The 22,521-nt window shown below is 34.1% G+C and overlaps 1 protein-coding gene across 1 annotated transcript in view; it reads left to right on the top strand.

Moving 5' to 3' along the window:
- Window positions 1-11,962, top strand: part of GABRG1 (gamma-aminobutyric acid type A receptor subunit gamma1) — a 71,041-nt gene extending 59,079 nt beyond the window's left edge. The window contains exon 9 of the mRNA XM_014857142.3: window positions 9,332-11,962. Coding sequence (XP_014712628.3) covers window positions 9,332-9,601 — 270 coding nt within the window. The 3' untranslated portion in view covers window positions 9,602-11,962. The remainder of the gene's footprint in view (window positions 1-9,331) is intronic.
- Window positions 11,963-22,521: the final 10,559 nt, after the last annotated feature.

Raw genomic sequence — 22,521 nt, forward strand, 5'->3', positions numbered from 1 at the left:
ATATATTTACCTTAACTTATAGCACATCAAATTGGTATATTAGAATTGATTCTATTGCTTCTAAGATACGTAAGTGTTGAATGATTGACTATAATTTCTTGTTATAATGGTAATTATAACAATCTTAAAGTAATATCTAACACTTACTATGTATGCCAGGCATGTCTCTAAGTATTTTACATGTGTGATTTCATTTATGCTCATACGAATACAAATTCAGTAATTTACACAAGGACGGCCCTAGGAAGTGAAGGGTCCAGGACCCAAACCCAGGTCTTCTTTGGTGTCAAAACTTAAGCTTTATATTTCCTGTTCTCGTAAGACTCAGAAAAGTAGCTAACTGTTTATCTGATACCAACAACGAAGGCATTTTATTGCTGATTTTAGTAATTATTTTAAAAAAATTTGTTCCAAAATATCCAAATAAATGAGAACGTATAAAACAGCTATGTGTGAGTTGTAAACTTGTAAACCTACCGTAGTGTGTATATATTGAGACATAGAGTTTTCCATGTTAACTCCTAACTTTGTAAGTTTTAGGATTCTCTTTCCTCCCTTCCCCCATTTTTCATTAGTTTCTTCATAAAACTTTGACATACTTTTAAATTATATTTTACTTTTCATGTTATACTCCAGGACCAAACCCTTGTATACTTACTTTAAGATTGCCACAGTATTCCAAGAAGGCAGAGAACATTGCTGGCACATTCGAGACTTACATTGTACAATTACCCTGTCACTCTCTCAATTTGACACTATTTTAGCTTATCCATAGGACATATTATGGCCCCTGAATAGACAAACCATCAGAAGGCAATTATTTCAACTTTAATATCCATTTGCTAAATTTTTAAATAAAGAAAAACACAGGTTTTCTGCTATTTTCCTCTGATCAAAGTCTAGCATCCTCTCTGAATTTTCCATTTCATCATTTACTCATCTATAGCTGTGTTCAACTACTGCCTTGAAAATTTTGCTTTTGGAAATTGTGAATGAAAATTTTTGGAGTAAAAATAATTCACTTTAAAATCCAGGCTGTGTACAATCTCACATGGATTCTCTAATTTCATTCTATGAATATATAATGTCTGTACTATTATTACATTAGCTAAGGGCACTCAACCAATAAGTGGCTACACTAGGACTGCAGCTGATTGGTTTGAGTCCAGATCATGCACTTGCAACCACGTTACCAGACGTTGCATTTACTCAGAAAGCTGAAACATGGGAGTGCAAACTTTAAAATTATGATGTTTATTTAGTCATTCATTCATCAAATATTTTTAACAATACCCATGTTCTAGACACTGTTCTAGAATAAGTATTTAAGAAAAAAAAATCTATATGTCAGTATTTAAAATTTAGCATCAAGCTCCAGAAGCAAAATTCTAAAGATGAAAAATTAAGGAATAAAAATTAAATGAGAACGTTGAAGCACCAAATTGCAACTATCAGAAGTTAAATAGACTACGCAGGTCCGAAAAATGTTTCCTTTAGAGCCATCCAATATAAAATTCTATCGTCTTTTCTTTCTGTTCAGTTATGTGCTTTATGAGCTCTTTGGATACTAAATGAAACTGAGTGAAAAACTGGGATCGCTAACCAAATCTGACTCACTGCCTGGTTCAGTGGTCATACGGTCTTGCTAATCAGGTAAATCAGGACGAACTTTTATGAAGAATAGACAGTTCTGCTTGCTGTTGTCTCAAATGGTCTACTTAAAGGGCTTTGTGGAATCTGTGTTTTTCTTCTGTTCCAGCCAGGACAGTCAAATGGACAATCTAAATACATAAATCTTGCAGCATCTTGCCTTTACACCTGTTTCAATTGTTTGTGAGTTTATCTTCCTCCCTCTCTCTCTCTCTTCCTCTTTCTCCATGCTTCCATCTCTCCACTTTCTTTTATAGGCTCAAAATTCTGAGTAGTTTAAAATCCAGCATTTTCCCTTTTCTTCTCTAAACTATATACGGCAATAGGTCAGGACCAAAGACCTTGACTAGAGTCACTGAAGGGTCAATATGTCTGTTATTAAGCAAAACTAAAACTCCCTTCTTGACCTCTCTTTGACTGCTTTACTGAGAATCCCAGAGCACTCCAATTTATTTTCTTTAGGAAGAGGTGGTATTTGAGCACAATAGACTTTTAGCTTTAATGAACCCTCTAGAAGAGCATAAATTAATAAAGATGCTTTCGACCTTACTTTCCACATGATATATTGGACCCTTTCTCTCTCTTTCCTTTTCTTCCTCACTCTCTCCTTCTCCCTCTCATCCCTTCCTTCCTTCTGGTCTTCCTTCTATCCTTTTTCTTTTATTTCTTCATTTCTTTCTTTTTCATTTTTTATTATAAATGTCAATGAAATTTTGACTTGGTCCATATTTCCATTTAATACATTTTATGGTGTTCTTATTTCTATTCATTAAGAATATGGGGGCCGGCCTGATGGTGCAGCAGTTAAGTTCTCACATTCCACTTCGGCGGCCCAGGCTTCACCAGCCCGGATCCCAGGTGCAGACCTACACATCCCTTATCAAGCCACACTGAGGCAGGCATCCCACATATAAAGTGGAGAAAGATGGGCATGGATGTTAGCTCAGTGCCAACCTTCCTCAGCAAAAAGAGGAGGATTGGCGGTGGATGTTAGCTCAGGGCTAATCTTCCTAAAAAAAAAAAAAGAATATGATTCAGGTATGTTTGTTTCAATATCTATTTTCAAGATAATCTAATAAGTTAACTATGCTGGAGCATGGAATCAAGATCCTTTATGGAACAGATAAAGATCACAGAAGAGCAATTGTGGTCAACCAACCAACTAAAGAATAGTTCATGTTGAAACTCAAATATGCAGCCCATAGCGGATTAGAAATCTCAGAAAACCATGTTACACTATGTCAGGGGCCCAATATATCCATTTGAGGATAGAATTTATGTGAAATCTCTCAATTTAAACTGTAAAATGATGGAAATTTATTTTGCCAACCAGGGACTAGGCACTTTGGAAAGAATAATGATAAAATGTATTCTCTGCTTTCAGGGGTCTTTAAATGCAGTTGTGAAAAAATACATTAGAAACATAAATGTAAGGTAATAAAGTATAATACAAATAGTTCAGTATAAAAATCAAAAGTAAACAAAGACATTATAAGGGAATTAACAATTAGATGACTGGTTTCAAATACCTTTTCAGAAATAGAATACTTCCTATAAAGAATATAAATAAAAATTATTTTTAAAGGAGATGTTCCTATTGAAATAGAGACAGGTACTACAAAGTCTGACTTATTTGGCCTATCTTTTGCACCGAGGAAATCTTGAGACACCATGTATTAAGGTCTATGAAACACTGACTTAGCAAGCACACAGTGTTGAGAAGAGGCTATGTCACAGTGGGCCCCAGTGGAGTGGGGTGGCTTTCTTTCATTTCAAGTGTAAATAGGGTATTCAAAAAGCACATAAACTAATTCTTCCAAAGGGAATTTGACAGAGAAAATTACAGAGAAAGTGTGACATTGTTGAAGTAGATCTTTGAAGAATGAGTTGCAGTTTTCAGGAGAACAAATTAGGAAGAACATTTAAGACAGAAGGAACCATGTGAGCAGAGTTGAGCCTTACACGTGAGAATAAACAGTAGACTGGTATAAGTCCCAAGCTGTGTTGCCCAATACAGTAGCAACTAGTCATATATGGCTAGGTTGCTTCATTTAAATTAATTAAAATTAACCAAAATTTAAGATTCAGTATCTTAGTACCGTTAGTCACATTTCGAGTGGTCAATAACTACATGTGACTAGTGGCTACCATATTGAACAGTACAGATAGAGAACATGTCTATCATCACAGAAATTTCCATTGAACAGTGCTGATCTAGAAAATAGGAATCATAGGAAGGAAAATAGCCCAGGTTTATGATAGAAAAATGGTTTATGGCCAAGATGTAGAAAATCTCCAGTACTGTGTAAGAAATTTAGGTTTTGTCCTGTCAGCACTGGTAAGCTGTGTATGTTTTTAAGTAAGATGACATTTTTATATATGTTTTTGAAATATAATCAGAAGTAGCATAGTGTATACACTTGAATGGCAAAAGAAGCGAGGAGATAAATTTGGAGACTATTGCAATAGTTCAAGAAGTAATATACGACTGAGAGCCAGAACCAGCACATTAGGGTGGAAATAATGTGTGGAAGGGTTTGTGTTTTTGCTTTTTGTTTCTGCTCACAATCCCTGCAAAGACAAGAGCTTATTTTCAGCCAGTTGCATACCTATATGAATAAACATTTGCCTACCTTTCAGAGTACTGAAATAATGAGAAGCTATATCAATATACTTTTTCACAAATTATAGACCTCCCTTCCTATAATAGTATTTGGCAAAGTTCCCAGGAGTGATCATTTGATCTCGGTAAAATGTGAAATACAGCAAGAATGTTATTTAAATGACTTTAAAGAGTCAGTGGATGTAGGATGTTTTCAACAGATAGAGTAGCCATTTAATATCACTTATAACAATGGTCATGTAACGCTCCTCTCGAGGCGTGTAGGTCTCCCCAACAATAGCTCTCCTTCTACCTTGATTTCCAGATAACACTCCTTCATATTTCTCTTCCTACTGAAACCGCCATAGATTATTGCAGCTGAAAGGGACCAGATTAACCATGAGTAAAAATTTCATCTAAAAAATTATTTTAATAGTAATATATATACAAGGTTGAAACACATGAACAAATCAAACAATGTCAAATGTACAAAGGAAGAATAAAATTCTCTGCCCTGCACCCTTGGTCTCAACCATTAGAATTAACCACATTTTAACCATTTCCGTTTTTACTTTCCTCTGATGATTATTTCCATTATACTACTAATTTTTGAAGTACCGAACTTCAAAGTAGTTACAACTCTTTGGTATAAATGAAAGAAAAATGTAGCTTGCCCGTTGTCTCCTTCCCGTTCTTTTCTTCAATATTTTATCTTACCATTAATACTTATTATACTGATTAGTTTAAAAAATTTAAACAGTACACTTAAATCTCTACTTCTTAATTCATTATTATGATTAATTCTAATGCCAATCTGATTATTATTTCTTTGTCAGTAAACCCTTTTCTTTTCTTACCTAAAATTTTTCATCATCATTGGTTTCCCCAGGGCACAAACATTTTCTTAATGATTAGTACACTTTCTGTTTTTTGACCTCATTCACTTCCTTGTTACTTAATATTCCTATCTCTTATTTCGGAGAATTTTCTTGATTCTTTATTCCAATTAATTTCTACTTTCTCCTGTAAAATTATTATTAGATGAATTTAGCCCTCCCAGGTTAATAATCCACGTATTCCAGATTTTCTTTTTATGATGTTTTTCGTTGACGTATTTTTTTCTATATATTATGGGAAACTTCCTCAAGATTTTATCTTACAATGCTTTAGTTTTTTTTAAATTTATAATAACTTGAATTTCTGGGAACTCTTATTTTCTAATTGTTCTCCCTCCTTTTTTCCTTAAATGAACACAATATCCCTTTAAGTATTTCTAAGTGAATTAATTAGAAAGTTTAATGATCTGTTATGTTTCCTGAAATATTAGAATCAGTAATTATAGCTGTTCATTTTCATTTTTTTCTTTTATGTTGTTGGTTTACCTAGAAAGTTCTTGGCGATTTCTCTCCAACAGGCCCTGCAAACTTGGCGCATAACTGATGAGTTTGCAACTGTGGGATTTCACTTTCATGTGTGTGTGTGGGGAGCATGACATCTGATTGCTTCCAAATGTACACACACACTCTAAATGATGAGGAGGATATTATAGGACATTCCAATATGAGCTTCAGGAGCCCTAGTCCTCCCCGGGGTAGAGTGAGGTTATTTATTTACTTATTTTAGAAGTTATAAAGTTCTAACCAGGAGCAAATGCCAACCTGTCAGCACCTCTTCTTCTCTGCAGGCACAGTAGAGAGCTAGTTCAGGAGATGGGCCTTTAGCCAATGCCATGGTTTCCATTCTATCATTCTCATTCTTCCTGCCTTAGAGTGAGTGTCTCTGAAGCTTTGATGGGAAGAATAGCTCCTATCCGCCTGAGCCTCTTCTGACATTTGGCTTCTTTTGGTCTACTTTATCTGTTGGCCTACTGCCATCTGTTCTTTGTCTTTCAAAAACTCATCACAAATTCTGACATGCTGATTGGCAGCTCAGCATCACCAAGATCCATCCTATGTCTATATTTAACACTGATGTGGATTTCGTAATTTTTGAAATCCTGACTGATACTTAAATGAGATTTTGGGGAAGTGGAGTGGAGGAAAACCTGTGCTTAGGTTGGCATTCTCATGTGCAATGTGTTAAATGGGAAATTAATGATAGTAATAATAGTATTTCATAATATCAATAACATGACCTTATAATGTTGCTATTCATATTAGTAATATTTAACAGTATTAATGACATTAGCATATTATATAAACAGTAATTATAATATGTAAATATATATATAAAATGATTTGTACGTAAATGTTATACTAATTAATGATATTTATTTGATAGTAGTATATCTTAAAATATATTTTGTATATTTAACTATATTATTAATATATAAGGAATATAACATTTAATATATAACCAGACATATATGTATCTTTAATAATGAGAATAGGATAAATTTCTCAAAATGTTAAATTTAGCTATATTTTTAAAGACCTTTCGAAATAACAGAAAAATGGCGTATTCTCAAAACTATATCATTCAAAATAAAAGAAAATCCTATTCAATTATATCATTTCCTTTTATATCACTTAAATTCATTTATTTTTATTTTTTCAATGCTTGCATTTTGAAGGGCAGCAGGATCTTTACTTGAAAGATTATAAGATGAGTAATATAGTTACACTTCAGACAAATAAGGTTTGGAATATGTATATTCTTCCAATTAATCTCTCAGTGGTTTCCAGGTCACAAACCTGTGTGTCAAAAGTATTTTATTTTATTGACACTGTGTCAGCTCTTTGGACGTTTTTCTCCGCACATATTGTCTATTTCTGTTCACATTCATCATTCGTTGAAGTGTAGTTTCTGTCAATTTATGAATTTGTGGTGTTGTGGGGGGCAGCAGGAAACTAGAAAATTGTCAGCTGCAAAAAAGCTCTCCATGATTTTGACCACCAGCGATTAGTCCATTTTTTAAATGAACCACTTGCAGTTTTTCTCCATTTTTGTGCCCTTTAATGTTTAATCATCCCTTTCATGAACAATTGATATCTCCAATAAACACATCATCTTTCCATTCATGGCCGTGCTGAGTGATATATAGAATGCGTTTTATGCCATATAACCTTGAAATTGCCAACTAACAACCTTGTATTTTAATCACTTTTCACTCTGACTAGCATTTGAACATATGCTATTTAAGTATTAAGTGACAAGGAAATGAATATCAATTTGTCTCATTTTTATACATAATTTTAGTGCTCCACTAAAATTTAGGAGTTTAGTCAGGTATCCTCAAATGTCAACCTCAAAAGATCTGTCATTAACATTTAGTAATATACTGCCTCTGCCTTTTTGGATACTTCTAGGCAATGGATCCTGAATTTATTTGTGTTTATGGCATTGCTCCTTATCTTCGGCCTGCACATTTTGTCTCTAACATGGATATTATGACTTGTATGATGCATTTATGTTTTTAAAATATCACTAAATGTGATCATTCGCTTTTTTGCATCTACTGAATGTTTAATATTTAGCGGTTTGGCTTCTATGTTTCCTTTTAGGAATAAAATAGGTTTGAATATAGGTCCAAATTTTAGGAAATTCTCATTTTTTGCATTTAATTTTTAAAATCTTCTCCAAGCAATATTTAGTTTTCATGGCTTTGAGATTTATTTATTTCAAAACTTAGGATGAAAAAATTTATAAACATTTTCATTGGAAAGAATTTAATATCAGGTTAAAAAATTTATAATCTAAGCATTGTATTTAATGTTTAGATAACAAAACTACTGACTATAATAAATTTTGATATTCTCGTCTTAAGATACCCCTGAAATATGTGGAAGTTCTGAAGGATGAAGAGTTATTAAATCTGACATCTTTACTCATATTTTACTTTCTTTTTTATTTGTGTTAATTAACGTGTTTTTTTTCCAGTAACACTTTTGATGAGGTCCAGGTTGTTGTTATTGTTGCTTATTTTAGAACATATTTTAGAGCGAATTGTGATATAATCCTCTTTAGGAATCAATAATAGCAATGGCAATATCAACAACAATAAGTATCACCTATTGCAGCTAAATACTTGCTATGTTTCCGATATTTTACTTGGTGCTCTATATGCATCATTTCATTTAGTCATCAAACAGATCTACGTGTTGTTATTGCAAGCTTTGTATAGCAGAAGACACAAAGTGACATTTTCTGTTCAAGGTTATTCAACTCTGCTGGGCAGAGCTGGAATTTCAGCCCAAGCCTGTCTGACTCCAAAGTGATTGCTTTAATATTCCGTAGCAGCCTGGCCTCGCTTGATTTTTTATGTTTTTAAAAATTCTGTTTATTGTTTAAGTACTATTCAGAGCATGGTTATCATAAAATGTTAATTTGATATGTGTCCCAAATACTCCTGATAATAATAGTAGCTATTATTATCGGTCAAAGTGGAACACGGATCATTTTACATAAGTTATGAAATTCATCACAGCCATCACAAAAATTAGGTGCCAATGTAATTCCAGCTCTGAGGAGAGCTACACCGGTAGAATGAGCAGAATTTTGAACACCAATTGTTCCCAAACCTGACTTTTTAACACCTGCATGTTCTCTCTCCTAAATATGATGCCTTGTGCTTATCCACTATTACAAACCCCATATCTTTCTTATTCCTTCACAGTTTCTCAAAGTTTTCTGCCTTACCAAAATGTCATCTTTGCTGTTTGTTCTCATTATTACTAAAATAATCAAAGTCCATTATATTACCATAGCAAACGAATAGATATTTATAGCATGTAAATGTTTTACTGTACAATATCAGAAATATACAGTTTATTCTCATTTTAGAATTGGATTCATGACTGACAATATTTTAGTAGATCAATTTTCTAAATGTATACAGTATATTTCATTTTCAAAAGGTGTTTTTTTTCTGCTTAATCTTTGGAATGTAAAATAATATTGTTACGTGTTACAAAATAAATTATCATCTAAAAACATGGTAAGATTGAATACCTGTTTGATTTTTGGAAAATAAGAGTATTTTTATTGTATATCAGCCTCTTAGGGTTTGCCTTGAGGGGACAAATTGATCTTTCTTCATGCTTTTTTTTTCTCTCAAAACTCATTTCTTATTTTACTCAGATATCTCCTGGACTCCATCCCGGATCCACTCTGATTCCAATGAATAACATTTCTCTGCCACAAGGAGAAGATGAGGACGGGTATCAGTGTCTGGAGGGCAAAGATTGTGCTAGCTTCTTCTGCTGCTTTGAAGACTGCAGAACAGGATCTTGGAGGGAGGGAAGGATACACATACGCATTGCCAAAATTGATTCTTATTCTCGAATATTTTTCCCAACAGCTTTTGCCCTGTTCAATCTGGTTTATTGGGTTGGCTATCTTTACTTGTAAGTTCTACTTACTAGGCGAAAATCATAAGCAGTCTGACTGAATCCAGCATCATCTGCTGTACTTCAATAACATGAAGTGTAAATTTAACATGCAGGCACCAATGTTTAAAATGTGAGTAGTATTGTAACTATTTTAAGGCTTTCGTAGGCTTTCATATTTTAAAGCTTGCAGATTAATTTACTTAAATTTATGTAAACCAGATTAGTTGCAAATTTCAGTATATTAAAATAGCATTATATATTTTTACTTTAATTTGCCTTATTTTACTTATATCCTATTAAGATTTCAAATTTATGAGTTCTGTAATTCATATTTAAGAGATGGAATAATTTTAATACATATTTTATTTAAATATAATCTACCATTATTTGTAGTGAGGGCCTATTCTAAAGCATAATGTTTATGTAGTAATTTTTTGACTGGAAAATATCGTTAGCGTTTTTTTTTTTCACTTGTTATTTGTATGCCTTGTTTAGAATAGAGCTAGTTGAAAACATAAAACCATGATTTCCTTGGATTTATTTCCAAGATGTTTTATTCCCAAGAAAAAATTAGTTTTGAATTCTTTATTAATTAAAGAAGAAAGGGCCAGGGCTGGCTCTGTGGCCGAGTGGTTAAGTTCAGCATACCCTGCTTCAGTGGCCCCAGTTTAGTTCATGGGTGTGGATCTACACCACTCAGCAGCAGCCAAGCTGTAGTGGCAACCCATATACAAAATAGGGGAAGATTGACACAGATGTTGGCTCAGGCAAATCTTCCTCAGCAAAAAAATAAAAATAAAAAGAAGAAGAAGAAAAGGCCAATGTTTACCTTATGGAAAAACCAATTTTTACCTATATTTTAATCCAGTGCATCTCCTGACTCAATATCAGATAGAACTCCAGTTACATTTAGTTTTCGTCATTTACAAACTAGGATGGAAACCACCAAAGTCATTTCTTTTAAATGCAAGGTGAGGAAAAACTAAGGAAGAATGTTAGATTTAACCATTTTATTCTCTGCTTCATAGCATTTATAAGGAATGAATAGGTTAACACTGAAATGTTTAGATCTACCGACACTGAAGTTAAATGCAGAGAGAACTGATTTTTCCTTGATGCTCTACAAAAATGTTACATATCCTAAATTAACAAAAACATTGAGGAAGAGTGCTTGTATTTACTCATTGTGGTTAAAGAATTATCATCTAATGAATTCAGTTGAAGTTCATATTGAGGCTATGGTCTTGCATATGTACTGTTTTTCAGATCAGAAATATTCTGGAAACATAGTTTTGGGCATGTGTGGTGTGTTGCCCTTCCCAGCTCTTTAGTTTGGACCTGGTCAGTTTTACAACTTCATTATAAATCGCTATGATAATTCTCTTTTCTAGAAAATGGGAGCAGGCTCAAAAATTACGTTAAAAGTGGAGATTTGTTAGAGAGCACTTCTAATGAACATGAGTCTGGGACTCATATAGTGAGTGTCTCACTATAGTTTAAAACCTGTCAGTAGTTTTCAAAATGTCTCTTTTGTTCAAAGGAAAGTTAAATTTAAGCTTTAATCATTATATTTCTGTAACTACTTTGGCACATCAATTGTTTCTAGAACTCCATATTCATTCACCATCACCTAATTTTCTAGAAAATCACCAGAGTGATCTTGGAGATGATAACATTTAAAAATGTTTCCATTGCCAAGTACAACTGTCAGGGTGAAGATAATTATGATCAGCCCTTTCTTATGGCGTGGAGAAGAAGCTGTCACCTGCGCATTTAATACTGTAGCTTTTAATGCAATAATTCCTCCACATAGTTAGCAAATACATGAGTGATGCTCTGACATAGTTAGACTTATGTTTTTAAAAGACATGTTTTTTTAATCTAAATATATTTCATTGTGTGTTCCCCAGCTAAATCTGAATTTTTCACTTTGCTTATAAACCTCTGAAAAAGGTAAGCATGAATTGAACGATAATGCCCAAATATCCACCGACACTGCTTTTTTTGAATGGAGAGCCAAATTAAACTTTGGCCATGTATATATTCACCTACAAATTATTCATGCATTCATTTTTATAACATTGAGTATTGATAGATATTCTTAAGGTGACTATTAATTTAGGGACAAAGTAAAAATGAAGTATTCATGAAGAATAAAATATTTCACTAAAATGTGTTATGGCTATTTCCATATTTTAAGCTATAATCTGTGCATTATCATGGGGCAGTTTTAATTTTGGGATCCTACAAGTCTATCTGAGCATGACTATGTTTTAAAATACTTAAAAATCTTAATATAAATAGCTTTGATGTTCTCATTGGTGTTCTGTTAACTTGGATTTAAATGTTGACAATATTTACAAGTGGAAATAAAATTGATAAAAATATGAAAGATGTTTTTCTATATACATTCAGTGTATATACCATCAAAACAAACACTTATTTTCAAAGTCTGTGGTATCTTGAGTAGTTTTATTTAAATATGAACATCAGAGAGGTCTTCAAAATAACAAATCTTATTATTTCTAAAAATGAGAATGAAAAGGTGAAAATGGAGTAGACTTTTTGCAAGAAATCAAGTAGAGTGTGTTTTCAAGGGAATGCAGTCTAACTCCTACTTCCTTCTTTCAAGTATTAATTTTGCCATCTTAAGAAATAATGTTTTTAAAAATCCTTTTTTTTAGGTGAGTTATGTCTGAGTTTCTCGTATTCACTGGAACTTGTGTTTCTTGGCTCCTTTAAATAACTTTGGCACTAACATAGACTGAAAAGGTGGATATAGAGGATGGGAAGGATAATTGGAGCAGCAGGATTTAGAATCACTTGGAAAACTGTAAATTCATATAGAGCCATCCTCTAACTATGTGACCAAGATCTAGAAGTTCTGAGAAGAGAAATTGTCACAGGCACACTTTTATTCTTTTGGTTTCACAGTGACGTAATAATATTTTATTTATTCTTGAATTGCATAGATAAACTTAGGTTCACTTGAAATTAATTTCCAAAATATCAAATAGTTTCTGGAAAAAATAAGCATTCAGTAGATAAAGGATAAAATTCCCCAGCAAATCTAACTAAATATAAAGTTTTAATGTAAGTAGGAATTAGACAATTCATTTCATGCATTTTATTTGGAGTTAAAGACACAGACTTCATGAAGGAGTTTTTAAAACATTAACTTTAGGTCAAAGCACAGTAAGTGTGTGTAAATACGGAGACAATCACCAGGGGCTTTTTCCCTTTACTGTGTTCCCATATGCTGACATCAAATTATATTAGTAAAATTTACCATATTTTAGCTTAACAACGGTGCCAAAATTGAGGGCTACATTCTTGCCAATGATTCAGCATCAAAAAGAATGATTGCTAGTACTCTTACATCAAGGGGCCCATAATTGGAAAATGTGAAATTGTATTCCAAGTCAATGTATTGTGACTAAATGCATCTTTTACTTTGATCATATAAAAGAGAGGAGATTTAGATAAGATGATTTGTTTGAATAAAATTGAAATTAATAACCAATAATTGAATAAACACATAATTAATGAATAAATTCATATATAAAATTATCAAAGATACATACCAGTGCCTATTTTCACTCTTGCAAAATTTCCTGTAATAATACACCACATTCATGATTCTTTCATTGATCTTAGTGCTGGAGTTGAATTGATCCAATAGATGCTTAATGGTTTAGCGTTTGTCCCACCATAAACATTTTGGAGATAATTTATTGACCAAGCTATTTGTCTTTGCATCATCAAATTTAACTCCTCAATGTCATACCCTATGAAGACTAGACATACTTGGTATTACATCTCTGTGGGCCATCATTGTTTTTCACTGCTAGGGAGCCCTAACAGGCCACTGTAAAGTCACAGAAACCATTACCATGTCTCTATCAGAGAGACAATCCAAATGGAATTTCCAAACACTATTGACCACACTGCTCCAGTAAACACAAGGTCAGTTCTGTCTTTTTTGTGTTTGTATTTTGGAAGTGATATAATCTAAATGCAGATATTTATGCAGCACTTTTTGTGTATAATGTACTGTTCTAGATACAAAAGAGAATAAAGATGAACCCTCAAGCAGTACATAATATAGTCAGAGAGTAAGAGGATGAATTATACAATTTAAGGGCAGGAGGATGCGCTGGGAAGGTTTCTTGAAGATATGTGTTTAGAGATGGGAGCTTGAGCATTCAATATGTCAATAGGTGAGGTTAACAGAGATCATACTTTCCAGTTAAATAAACAGCTTGAATAAAGAAACAGAAGCATGGGCACACAAAAAAATTCCATTTTAATTGAAGGTTAATATTCATATAGAGACAAAGGTGAGTCTAAAGAGACAGGTCAAGCCCTATGGTAGAGGCAAGAATATGAACTTCAGGAGGATGGGTGAGGTAGATTTTTGAAGAGTTCACAAAGGTACTTGAGTACAAAAGAGCCATTATTAACACTGCAGAAATTTCATCTTAGTGTGTCATGTTTGAAGTAAGAAAAGCCAGTTAGGAAGCTACTATAATACATGAAATGGGAGAAGATGAAGGTCAGTACTCTAAGATAGAAGTTCAATGGAGGAGGGAGAAAGCCTCTAAATAAGAAAAACAAGTGGCCGTCATGAAGCTGCGATTAACAGGAAACATGAACTGAGAGACATGGTGTGTGTGAGGGGAGGGGGGGTTCTGTATTGAATAGTACCTATTTGTGTGTAAATGGACACTAAAACACTACAAGGAAATTCTGGATGTAATCTTTTTGCCATTACTTTGAACATTTTAATCAAATGCTTATTTTTCCTATTCACCTATGTTTTTCACATATTAGGGATGAAGAAAAAGGATAGTCTCCTGAAATACAAATCATGAGGCAGGTCTGTCCAGATTCTTATTATTTTTAAAAAAATCTGTTCTCATTAAAAGGGCTTGCTCTTCAAATGGCTTTCTCTCCTTTCTAACTGAGAAAAAAATAATGTATTAGGACAAAGAGATGAAAGGAGGGGAACTGTGAATAGAAATATGCTGCTGGGGGCCAGACACACCCAAGAAGTTGATTTTTCATTCTCAAACAATATCTGAAATATGTGTCTCAAAATAAATAAGTAAATTGTTATTGTTGGACAATGAAATGTACCTTGACCCCTTGAGTCTGAATAGTAAAGATGAGCCCGTGGTGACTGGAATGCACTTAAGCAGAAAGGGCTAATTAACGGACTTCTAAGACATGATTGATCTAAATGGAAATAGTTTGGATCTTGATAAATCTCTGTAATAACTTATTTTCATCCATTACTTGTATGTAGTAACTTCGCAAAATAAAGTTTTATGGCTTGCATATAATAAAGTAATGGCTTCTGTTGTCCACTTCTGCCTTGTCATTTTGGGGAGAATTTTGTGAGTGTGTGGCAAATGTACCTCAGTTTTTCAAAGTATTTTGTACTTTTATGGATCCTAAGTGCAAAATAAACTCAGTTACTCATTATGAAATAAAGGGTTACATTCTCTTAAAATGTGTCTTTTTTGATAGTTTTCATGGAGATATGTATCTTTATTGTTTTAGATTAGGTAATCACCACTTTAGCATTGAAGTCAATTTCTCATTAATTTTATTTCACATTTTCTGACTAAGAAAATAAACATAAAGGCCAGCCCGGTGGCTGAGTGGTTGAAGTTCCGTGTGCTCTGTTTCAGTGGCCTGAGTTCACGAGTTCAGATCCCAGGCATGGACCTACTCCACTCACCAGCCATGCTGTGGAGGTGCCTGACATTAAAAAAAAAAAAAAGAAAAAGGAAGATCGACACAGACGTTAGCTCAGGGCTAATCTTTCTCAAGGAAAAAATAAAAAGAGGAGGATTGGCAACAGATGTTAACTCAGGACAATCTTCCTCAGCAAAAAAAAAAACAAGAAAGAAAGAAAAAAAACATAAATATAAGAGTTTCTTTTCGATAGAGAGTTCTGAAAATGAACTGAACTATAAAAGGTTGGGTAAAGTCAATGTTTATGCATGAATTTTCCTGCAAAGACTATGAATTTCTGGAATATTCTAATACCTGTAATTTCATCCTAATCTGAACTGCCAGCTACTCTTCCCCAGATGAGTCAATAAGAGCAACATATATTAGTTAAGATTAATACCTGAACCATTCCAAATATGTTGTGGTATGAAAACATTCCTATTTAATTTGATGAAACAGCTAGTGAAGGAAAATTAAAAGCCAGAAAATCAGGAAAGAAGGTATCTTCTGCCTCACCTTCCCGGTTCTCCCTTCCCTGTCACTACAGTGCAGTATTAAAAAAATAAAGTTTGTGGTTCTTTCTTCAGCTCCAAAATAACAGACATGCTGTTTTCATAAAAAGCTGAAGATGGGAGAGAATATAATGTTTCTTGAGCACTTGCCACATGTCTAGAACTTTACATGCATTATACATTAATAATTTACTCTTCAAAGCAAAGAGTTTTATTTAACAAATGTGAAAACCAAGGCTGAGTATATTAGATACATTCCCCAAGCCCCTATAGCCATAACCTGAGATTAAGTTTAGGTACTTCTAGCTGTAACAACCCTTGTCTTTCAATTACCTGGAAATACCTGATGACAAAGTGATTGCTCATATTCCAACACTAGAACAGGCTTTTTCACAAAAGAGAAGTTTAGACCTAAAAAACAACCCACTTAGTTCTATTTAAAGCATAGAAACAATATATTATCCAGTAAGAGCATAATCTTTATCACCTTCCTTGTTATTTACAGTGTGGACTTCATGTCAGCTGAAACATTTTAAACATGTACTAATAGTGTCTTTGAAAAATTACTCCTACTGTCCCAATCAAATATAATGCAGACTATTGACTTTTTAGAAAAGGGGCTGGCGACTACGGCCATGGTGGTGGTTATTGGTCCACAGCCAAGCCCCTTCCGTTCTGTATCGTCTCGGGCTGCCTTTGCACCATAAGGCGGAGTTGAGTAGGTGCAACAGAAATCAAGTAGCCCAGGCCCGTAAGCCTACCCATCTACTCTCTGGCATTTTACAGAAAAAGTTTGCCAACGCCTGTTTTGGAATAAGTTTATTGTGCCATTTGAAAAGGCCTCACATTATTAAAAGTGCATTTTCTTAATTCTTTATTTTAGTTTTAATTTTAAAAGAAGATCTTGGGCTCCAACCCTGTGGCTGAGTGGTTAAAGTTGCACACCCTCTGCTTGAGAAGCCTGAATTTGTGGGTTCAGATTCCAGGCGCAGACCTACTCCACTTGTCAGCCATGCTGTGGAGGCATGCCTTAAACAAAAATTAGAGGAAGACCGGCACAGATGTTAGCTCTTCCTCAAGCAAAAAAAAAAAAAAAAAAAAAACGAAAAAAAGAAAAAGATCTTGGTTGAAGAGTTTTATGTGAAAAATGCCATTAATTACTCTCCACTGTACTTTATAGTCTCAACTCCTCTCAGATACAGTAATCAAAGCTATGCTTTCTTTTTTAGAATCTGTAAAAAATATTAAGTCTGTTTTATTAATGAAAATACATGCTTCTTCATAATTATTTCAATGTTTTTTGCAGTAGATAAAGTGGATTAATCTTGAGAAAAGATTGCTGTTACCACTAAAATTGACACAAGATGCTTTAAGTAAAAGAAAAGTGATACATGCAAATATTAAGGTAATTTCAATATTTTCCCCCTTGAGATAGCGTAAAGTCTATTTTCTCATTAAAATTGTTTGTGTCAATATAAAGTCTTGCTTTTAACATTTTTCACTGTACTAAAATCCAAGCAGCCCTCTCTGAATAATTTCATTGGAATAAATATTTAATTCACCTTGCACATTACTCATGTGCTTTCCTCCTGCATTTCAGGACATGCACTTCAATTATTAAAATTTGCATTTCAAATAGTCACAAAAAGTACTTTGTTAAAAATTGTACACTCTGAATAAAATACGAAAACTTCTTTAAGAGAATACTACTCAATAGGTAACTTTACCAATGCTATGCTCTACAGTTACCCTAAGTCAAATCTCTGCATATTGATTCAAGTACACTACTAAAAACTGCTTACATTCATACTAAGGTTTAGATTTTTAATTCTTTTTAGTTTCTTACCTTCAAATTATTGTGCTAAAATTTCAATTCTTCATTTGGCTTGTCATCTTAAAAGATTACTCATAATAAAAATTTTGAAATTTTGAAAACCTACCTTTGCATTAATATTAGTAATTAATATTAGCATATTGTTTTACTATACAAGTATTTTTATATTAATGATCTCAGCTGACCATTAGCAAAGCCTATGGCATATAATGAACCAATAGTAAGCTTTCCATTTGACAAAGAAGAAAACAGTGGGCCAGAGAGCTGAGGTGATCCAGACAACATTACACATATCAAGTTCAAGCCTTTTGCTTACAAATTGTGTGTTGACAATGCAAACTCTGAGTTTTAAGTCATATTTACAAGAATGTGAACCATTTGTACTGCATGCATAATCCCGCTCCTCTTCCCTGACTTCGTCTCCTCAAGGATGAAGAAGGAATGCAAGAAAATGTTTTCTCACCTCAGTATTTTTGATGTTTTTCAGTCATCATCCCAGAAGGAGAATGATGGGGTATTTAAATTGTGTAATTTAAGGAGAGTTTAATAAAAGGACACTTTATAGAAAATATAGGAAACAATTAGGAAAGCCCTTAAGCATCTTCCAGAATCTTGAAACTAATTCCAGAAGGAGGATGTGGTGCTAAAGGACCAAAGAGGAGGGAGTAGTTACAGGAAGTTAAAAAGAAATAGCTGTGGGCAAAAGGACATTTAATCGGCCCTGTGACCTTCAGTTGAAGGACACTGGCAGCTGGTGGCAGCCCTACTGGAGGGAACCTGTGGAATAAACACCCCGTCGACATTGCTTCCCTTCTTCCCTTTGATCTTCTGCTAGTGCTCCTCATTGGCAAACTCTAGCTGAAACCACAGGGCAATGGGGCCTTCGATCTAATCCATACAGGTCAGTTTTCTGAGACTCAGGCAGAGGGCAGAAGCCAGGAGAGATTTGGAGGGGGGAAAGGGAAAATACCCAGAAGAATGCCTGAGGACACTACTGAATTGATTACAATTAATGCACTTTATGATAACATATTTACTTTCTCTCTACCTGGTGACTCTGAGCTCTGTGCCTCTCCCTGCAGGGTCAGTAGCCATGGCTGGGCCAGGATCCCTTTGCAAGCTTGACTCATGCATCAAACAAGCTTCTGTGTCTATCCAGCTCCATTTTCTCTGATACTGGCAGATAAAATTTTTGCCACAGGATGCAGTAAACTTCTATGTATATGTTTGTTCTAGGAGCCAAGGGCTAATTTACTAGATTTTTAAAAAATTGATGTTTGTTGCCAAAGTTCCAGTTTAATATAAATGTTTTTCTTTTTCTTTGTCTCCATTATACACTCTTTTTCTTGAAAATTTGAATGGAGGAAGGAAGGCTGGGCCAAGAAAGACAAGATCCAGGTCTTCCTAGCTCTTCCTTTCTTGCTAGGATTAGAACAGTGAATATGACAGCTTCTGACTTCAATCACTTATAAACTAGAGTAAAAATTGTATACTCTGAGCTTTCACTATATGACAGAATTATTTACAAAAACTCAATCAAATGAGAGGGTGAAACTGCAAAATGTGTTGATAGTATTGACTGGCAATTGAGCATTTGTTATACAATGCGAGCACACCACAGTTCAATGGTAATTTAACCACCTTGGACCAATAACTGTAATACAAGAAATTGCAGGTGACTCATTGACCTAACTATAGTGGGGGAAAGAGACATGATTTTCTGTGAGGACTTGTGAAAGGGAATGGCTTCTGAAAATAAAAAATGAGTGGGTGATAAAAGTAATATGACAATTAAAAAAAGTAATTATAGCCAGTACATAATATGTACTTGACATTATACTAAGAGCTTTATTCATATTAACTAGCCTAGTCCTCACATATCTCTAAGAAGTAGCTATTATTATTATCTACAATTTACATAAATGGAAGCTGAGGCACAGAGTGGTTGAGATACTTGCTCAAGGACATAAAGATAGTGAATGGTACAACTGGGACTGAACCCAGGCACACAGCCTGAGAGCCTGTTCCCCACATCACTACAAAACTGCCCCTCTGTGTGTTCAGGCTCCACGTACCCGCCTAGGCCCTAACGTATGACTATGAATATGTGCTTTTTATAGCCACTGACATTGGAGGATAGTGTCAGCAGAACATGCATGTCCAGAATGGGATTAAAAACAGAAGATTTTGCTAAGGGTCTGAGAAATTGGAGAAACAAGATGATTTATATTAATCTATATAACTGGAAGGTCAAAGGCCATAGGTTAGTTGTCCTAGCATGAAACTGCAAGGATGAAGGGGGAAGAAAAAAGGGCAATCTCCAAATGGAATCTGTAGATTTAATGTTTTAAGTTATTTTATTAATTAAAATTACTTCTACAATGATCCAGCAATCCTACATTTATCTGAAAGAATTGAAAGCTGGATCTCGAAGGGATGTTTGCATGCCCATATTCATTGCAGAATTATTCACAATGGCCAAGAGAAGGGAGCAACCCAATGGCCATCAAAGGACAAATGGAAAAAGAACATGCTGTATATTCATACAATAGAATATTATTCAGCTCTAAAAAAGAAGGAAATTCTGTTACCTGCTACAACATGGATGAAACTTGAGGACAATATCCTAAGTGAAATAAGCCAGTCATAAAAAGACAAAGATTGTGGATTCCAGTTATATGAGGTATCAAAGTAATCAAATTCATAGAAACAGAAAGTAGAATGGTAGTTTCCAGGGGCTGGGGGAAAAGGGAATTGGGGAGTTATTCAATGGGTATAGTTTCAATTTTGCAGAATGAATAAGTTCTAGAGATCTGTTGCACAATAATGTAAATATAGTTAATGCAACTGAGCTATACTTTAAAAAAATTAAGATGATAAATTTTGTTATGCGTTTCTTTAATCACAATTAAATAGATAGATAGATAAATTACTTCTACAATCTTCTTTGCACACTGGATATAGATGAATGGAGTCAGGAATAGTCATTGTATTTAAGAAAATCACAAGCCTTGCTGTGTAGTAAATAAAAGAAGCAGCTTTGAAATTTTTCAGAATTGGAATCAAATCCTAGCTCTCCCTTATTTTTGTGTGGTCATGGACAAATTACCTAAACTTATAAGCCTTGGTGGTTTCTTTTTTTAATCTAAAAATTTGGGCTAACGTGTGTTTCAAAGAACTTAATAAAGATAACTTTTATGAAGCATTTGACATCTTACTGATACTCCAAAACTGTTAATACCTGCTCCTGATATTTACGTGAGGGGAAAAGCTTATGAAAGGGAGATTTCTTGAAATAATGACTTTTTGGTCCAGGACTGCAATAGGAAGCAGCATTATACAGCAGTTGAAAATGTGACTGAATTCGGATGACCAGTCGGTACCCCCTCTCCATTAGTCACTGACCGTAAGGCACCGGGAAAAGTACTTAACCCCTCCAAGCCACACTCATCTCAACTGTAAAACACGGATGACGATAAATGTTAGACTCTAAAGGATTTGCAGCAGGCGCTGTGAAGTGAATGCTAAAAAAATATTCACAGCCCTTTCTTCCTCTCTGCCTTTCTCTACTATAGAGGCAGAAAAAGAAAATAAATATTTGTCTTCACAAACTTTCACATAATTTAAGGGTGGCCATGTGATCCAATTCTCATTAATCAGATGTAAGGAAGTACCTGGGTGTTTTTTCTATCAAGCTTTTCTTTTTCTTCTTAAGAAATATACTAGGCTGGTGTGTACAATCAATCCTTAGATCTGTCAGTTTTTGGCTTCCTCTTCTTCCTCTCTGGAATTCAGACACAAGACATGGAGGTGCAAAAGTTGATGTATAGGAAGAATAGGGAGCATTATACCACTGCTGAGTTCCCATATAAGATTTAGACGACTTCTCCCAGGATTTCTTGTCTATGGATCAAAAAAACAAATCCTCCATTCTTTAAGACAATGTACAGGTTTTTTGCAAGCACTAAAGGAAGCAAAAGGAGGAAAGCACTTTGCACAGTGTCTTGCCTGCAGCAAATTATTATTGACAGATGTGTGCCTAGTTGAATGTGCATCTCATAACCCTTCTATTTCATATTCTATGATGTTGAGCATCTGCTAGAAGAAGAAAGCATCAGTATCAATCTACATGATGTCAAAATTCAATATTTTTATTACTTTCTTAACCTTTGTCAATGAATACGTAATTTATGAATTGGCTTTACATAAAATACGAAAAGCCAATTGTATTACAGGTTCCCTCATTTTTTACAGAGCTATTGCCCAATATATCCTGATTGATTCATTGAACAGTAAGGAAAGTAGACATTAAAGACTGCATGTGAATATATTGTAAGAACTTCCACAGAGCTTGCAAAAAATCTTTTCTAGTATGATTTTTTACTGTTGCGTTAAAAAAAATTGGATGTGCATCTGGTTTGGACTATTTTGATGAGCTTAAATATCTTGGGAGGAGTAGAGTATGTGACCATATGCTCAAGCTGTAGTTCATTGATTAGTGTATTGAGCCATGCTGACTTCCTAGTGTAAAGCTGATTCATTTTGTGATTCATCATAGGAAAAGCTAATACGTTGAAATACTTTTTTTACTATTCTGGAAAATGTATGTTTCTTAATGGTCTTTAAATGGTGTAGTTTTCAACCGTGACTTGCTTTCTTTAAACTATCAAGATGAAAATTAAAATAACATTTAAACTAAATGATACATTCAAAGAAGTAAAGATACGACTTTGAAAGTGTAGGAATCAAATCATACATCCAGAGTTCCATTAGTAACTGAACCAGCTGCAGGGTAGATTGTGTTTTCCAGAAACGGTTGAAACGTTTCCCAATCCTTCTTTTTACAATGTG

Source organism: Equus asinus, chromosome 3, assembly GCF_041296235.1.
Source record: "Equus asinus isolate D_3611 breed Donkey chromosome 3, EquAss-T2T_v2, whole genome shotgun sequence".
In the NCBI taxonomy this organism is placed as follows: Eukaryota; Metazoa; Chordata; class Mammalia; order Perissodactyla; family Equidae; genus Equus; species Equus asinus.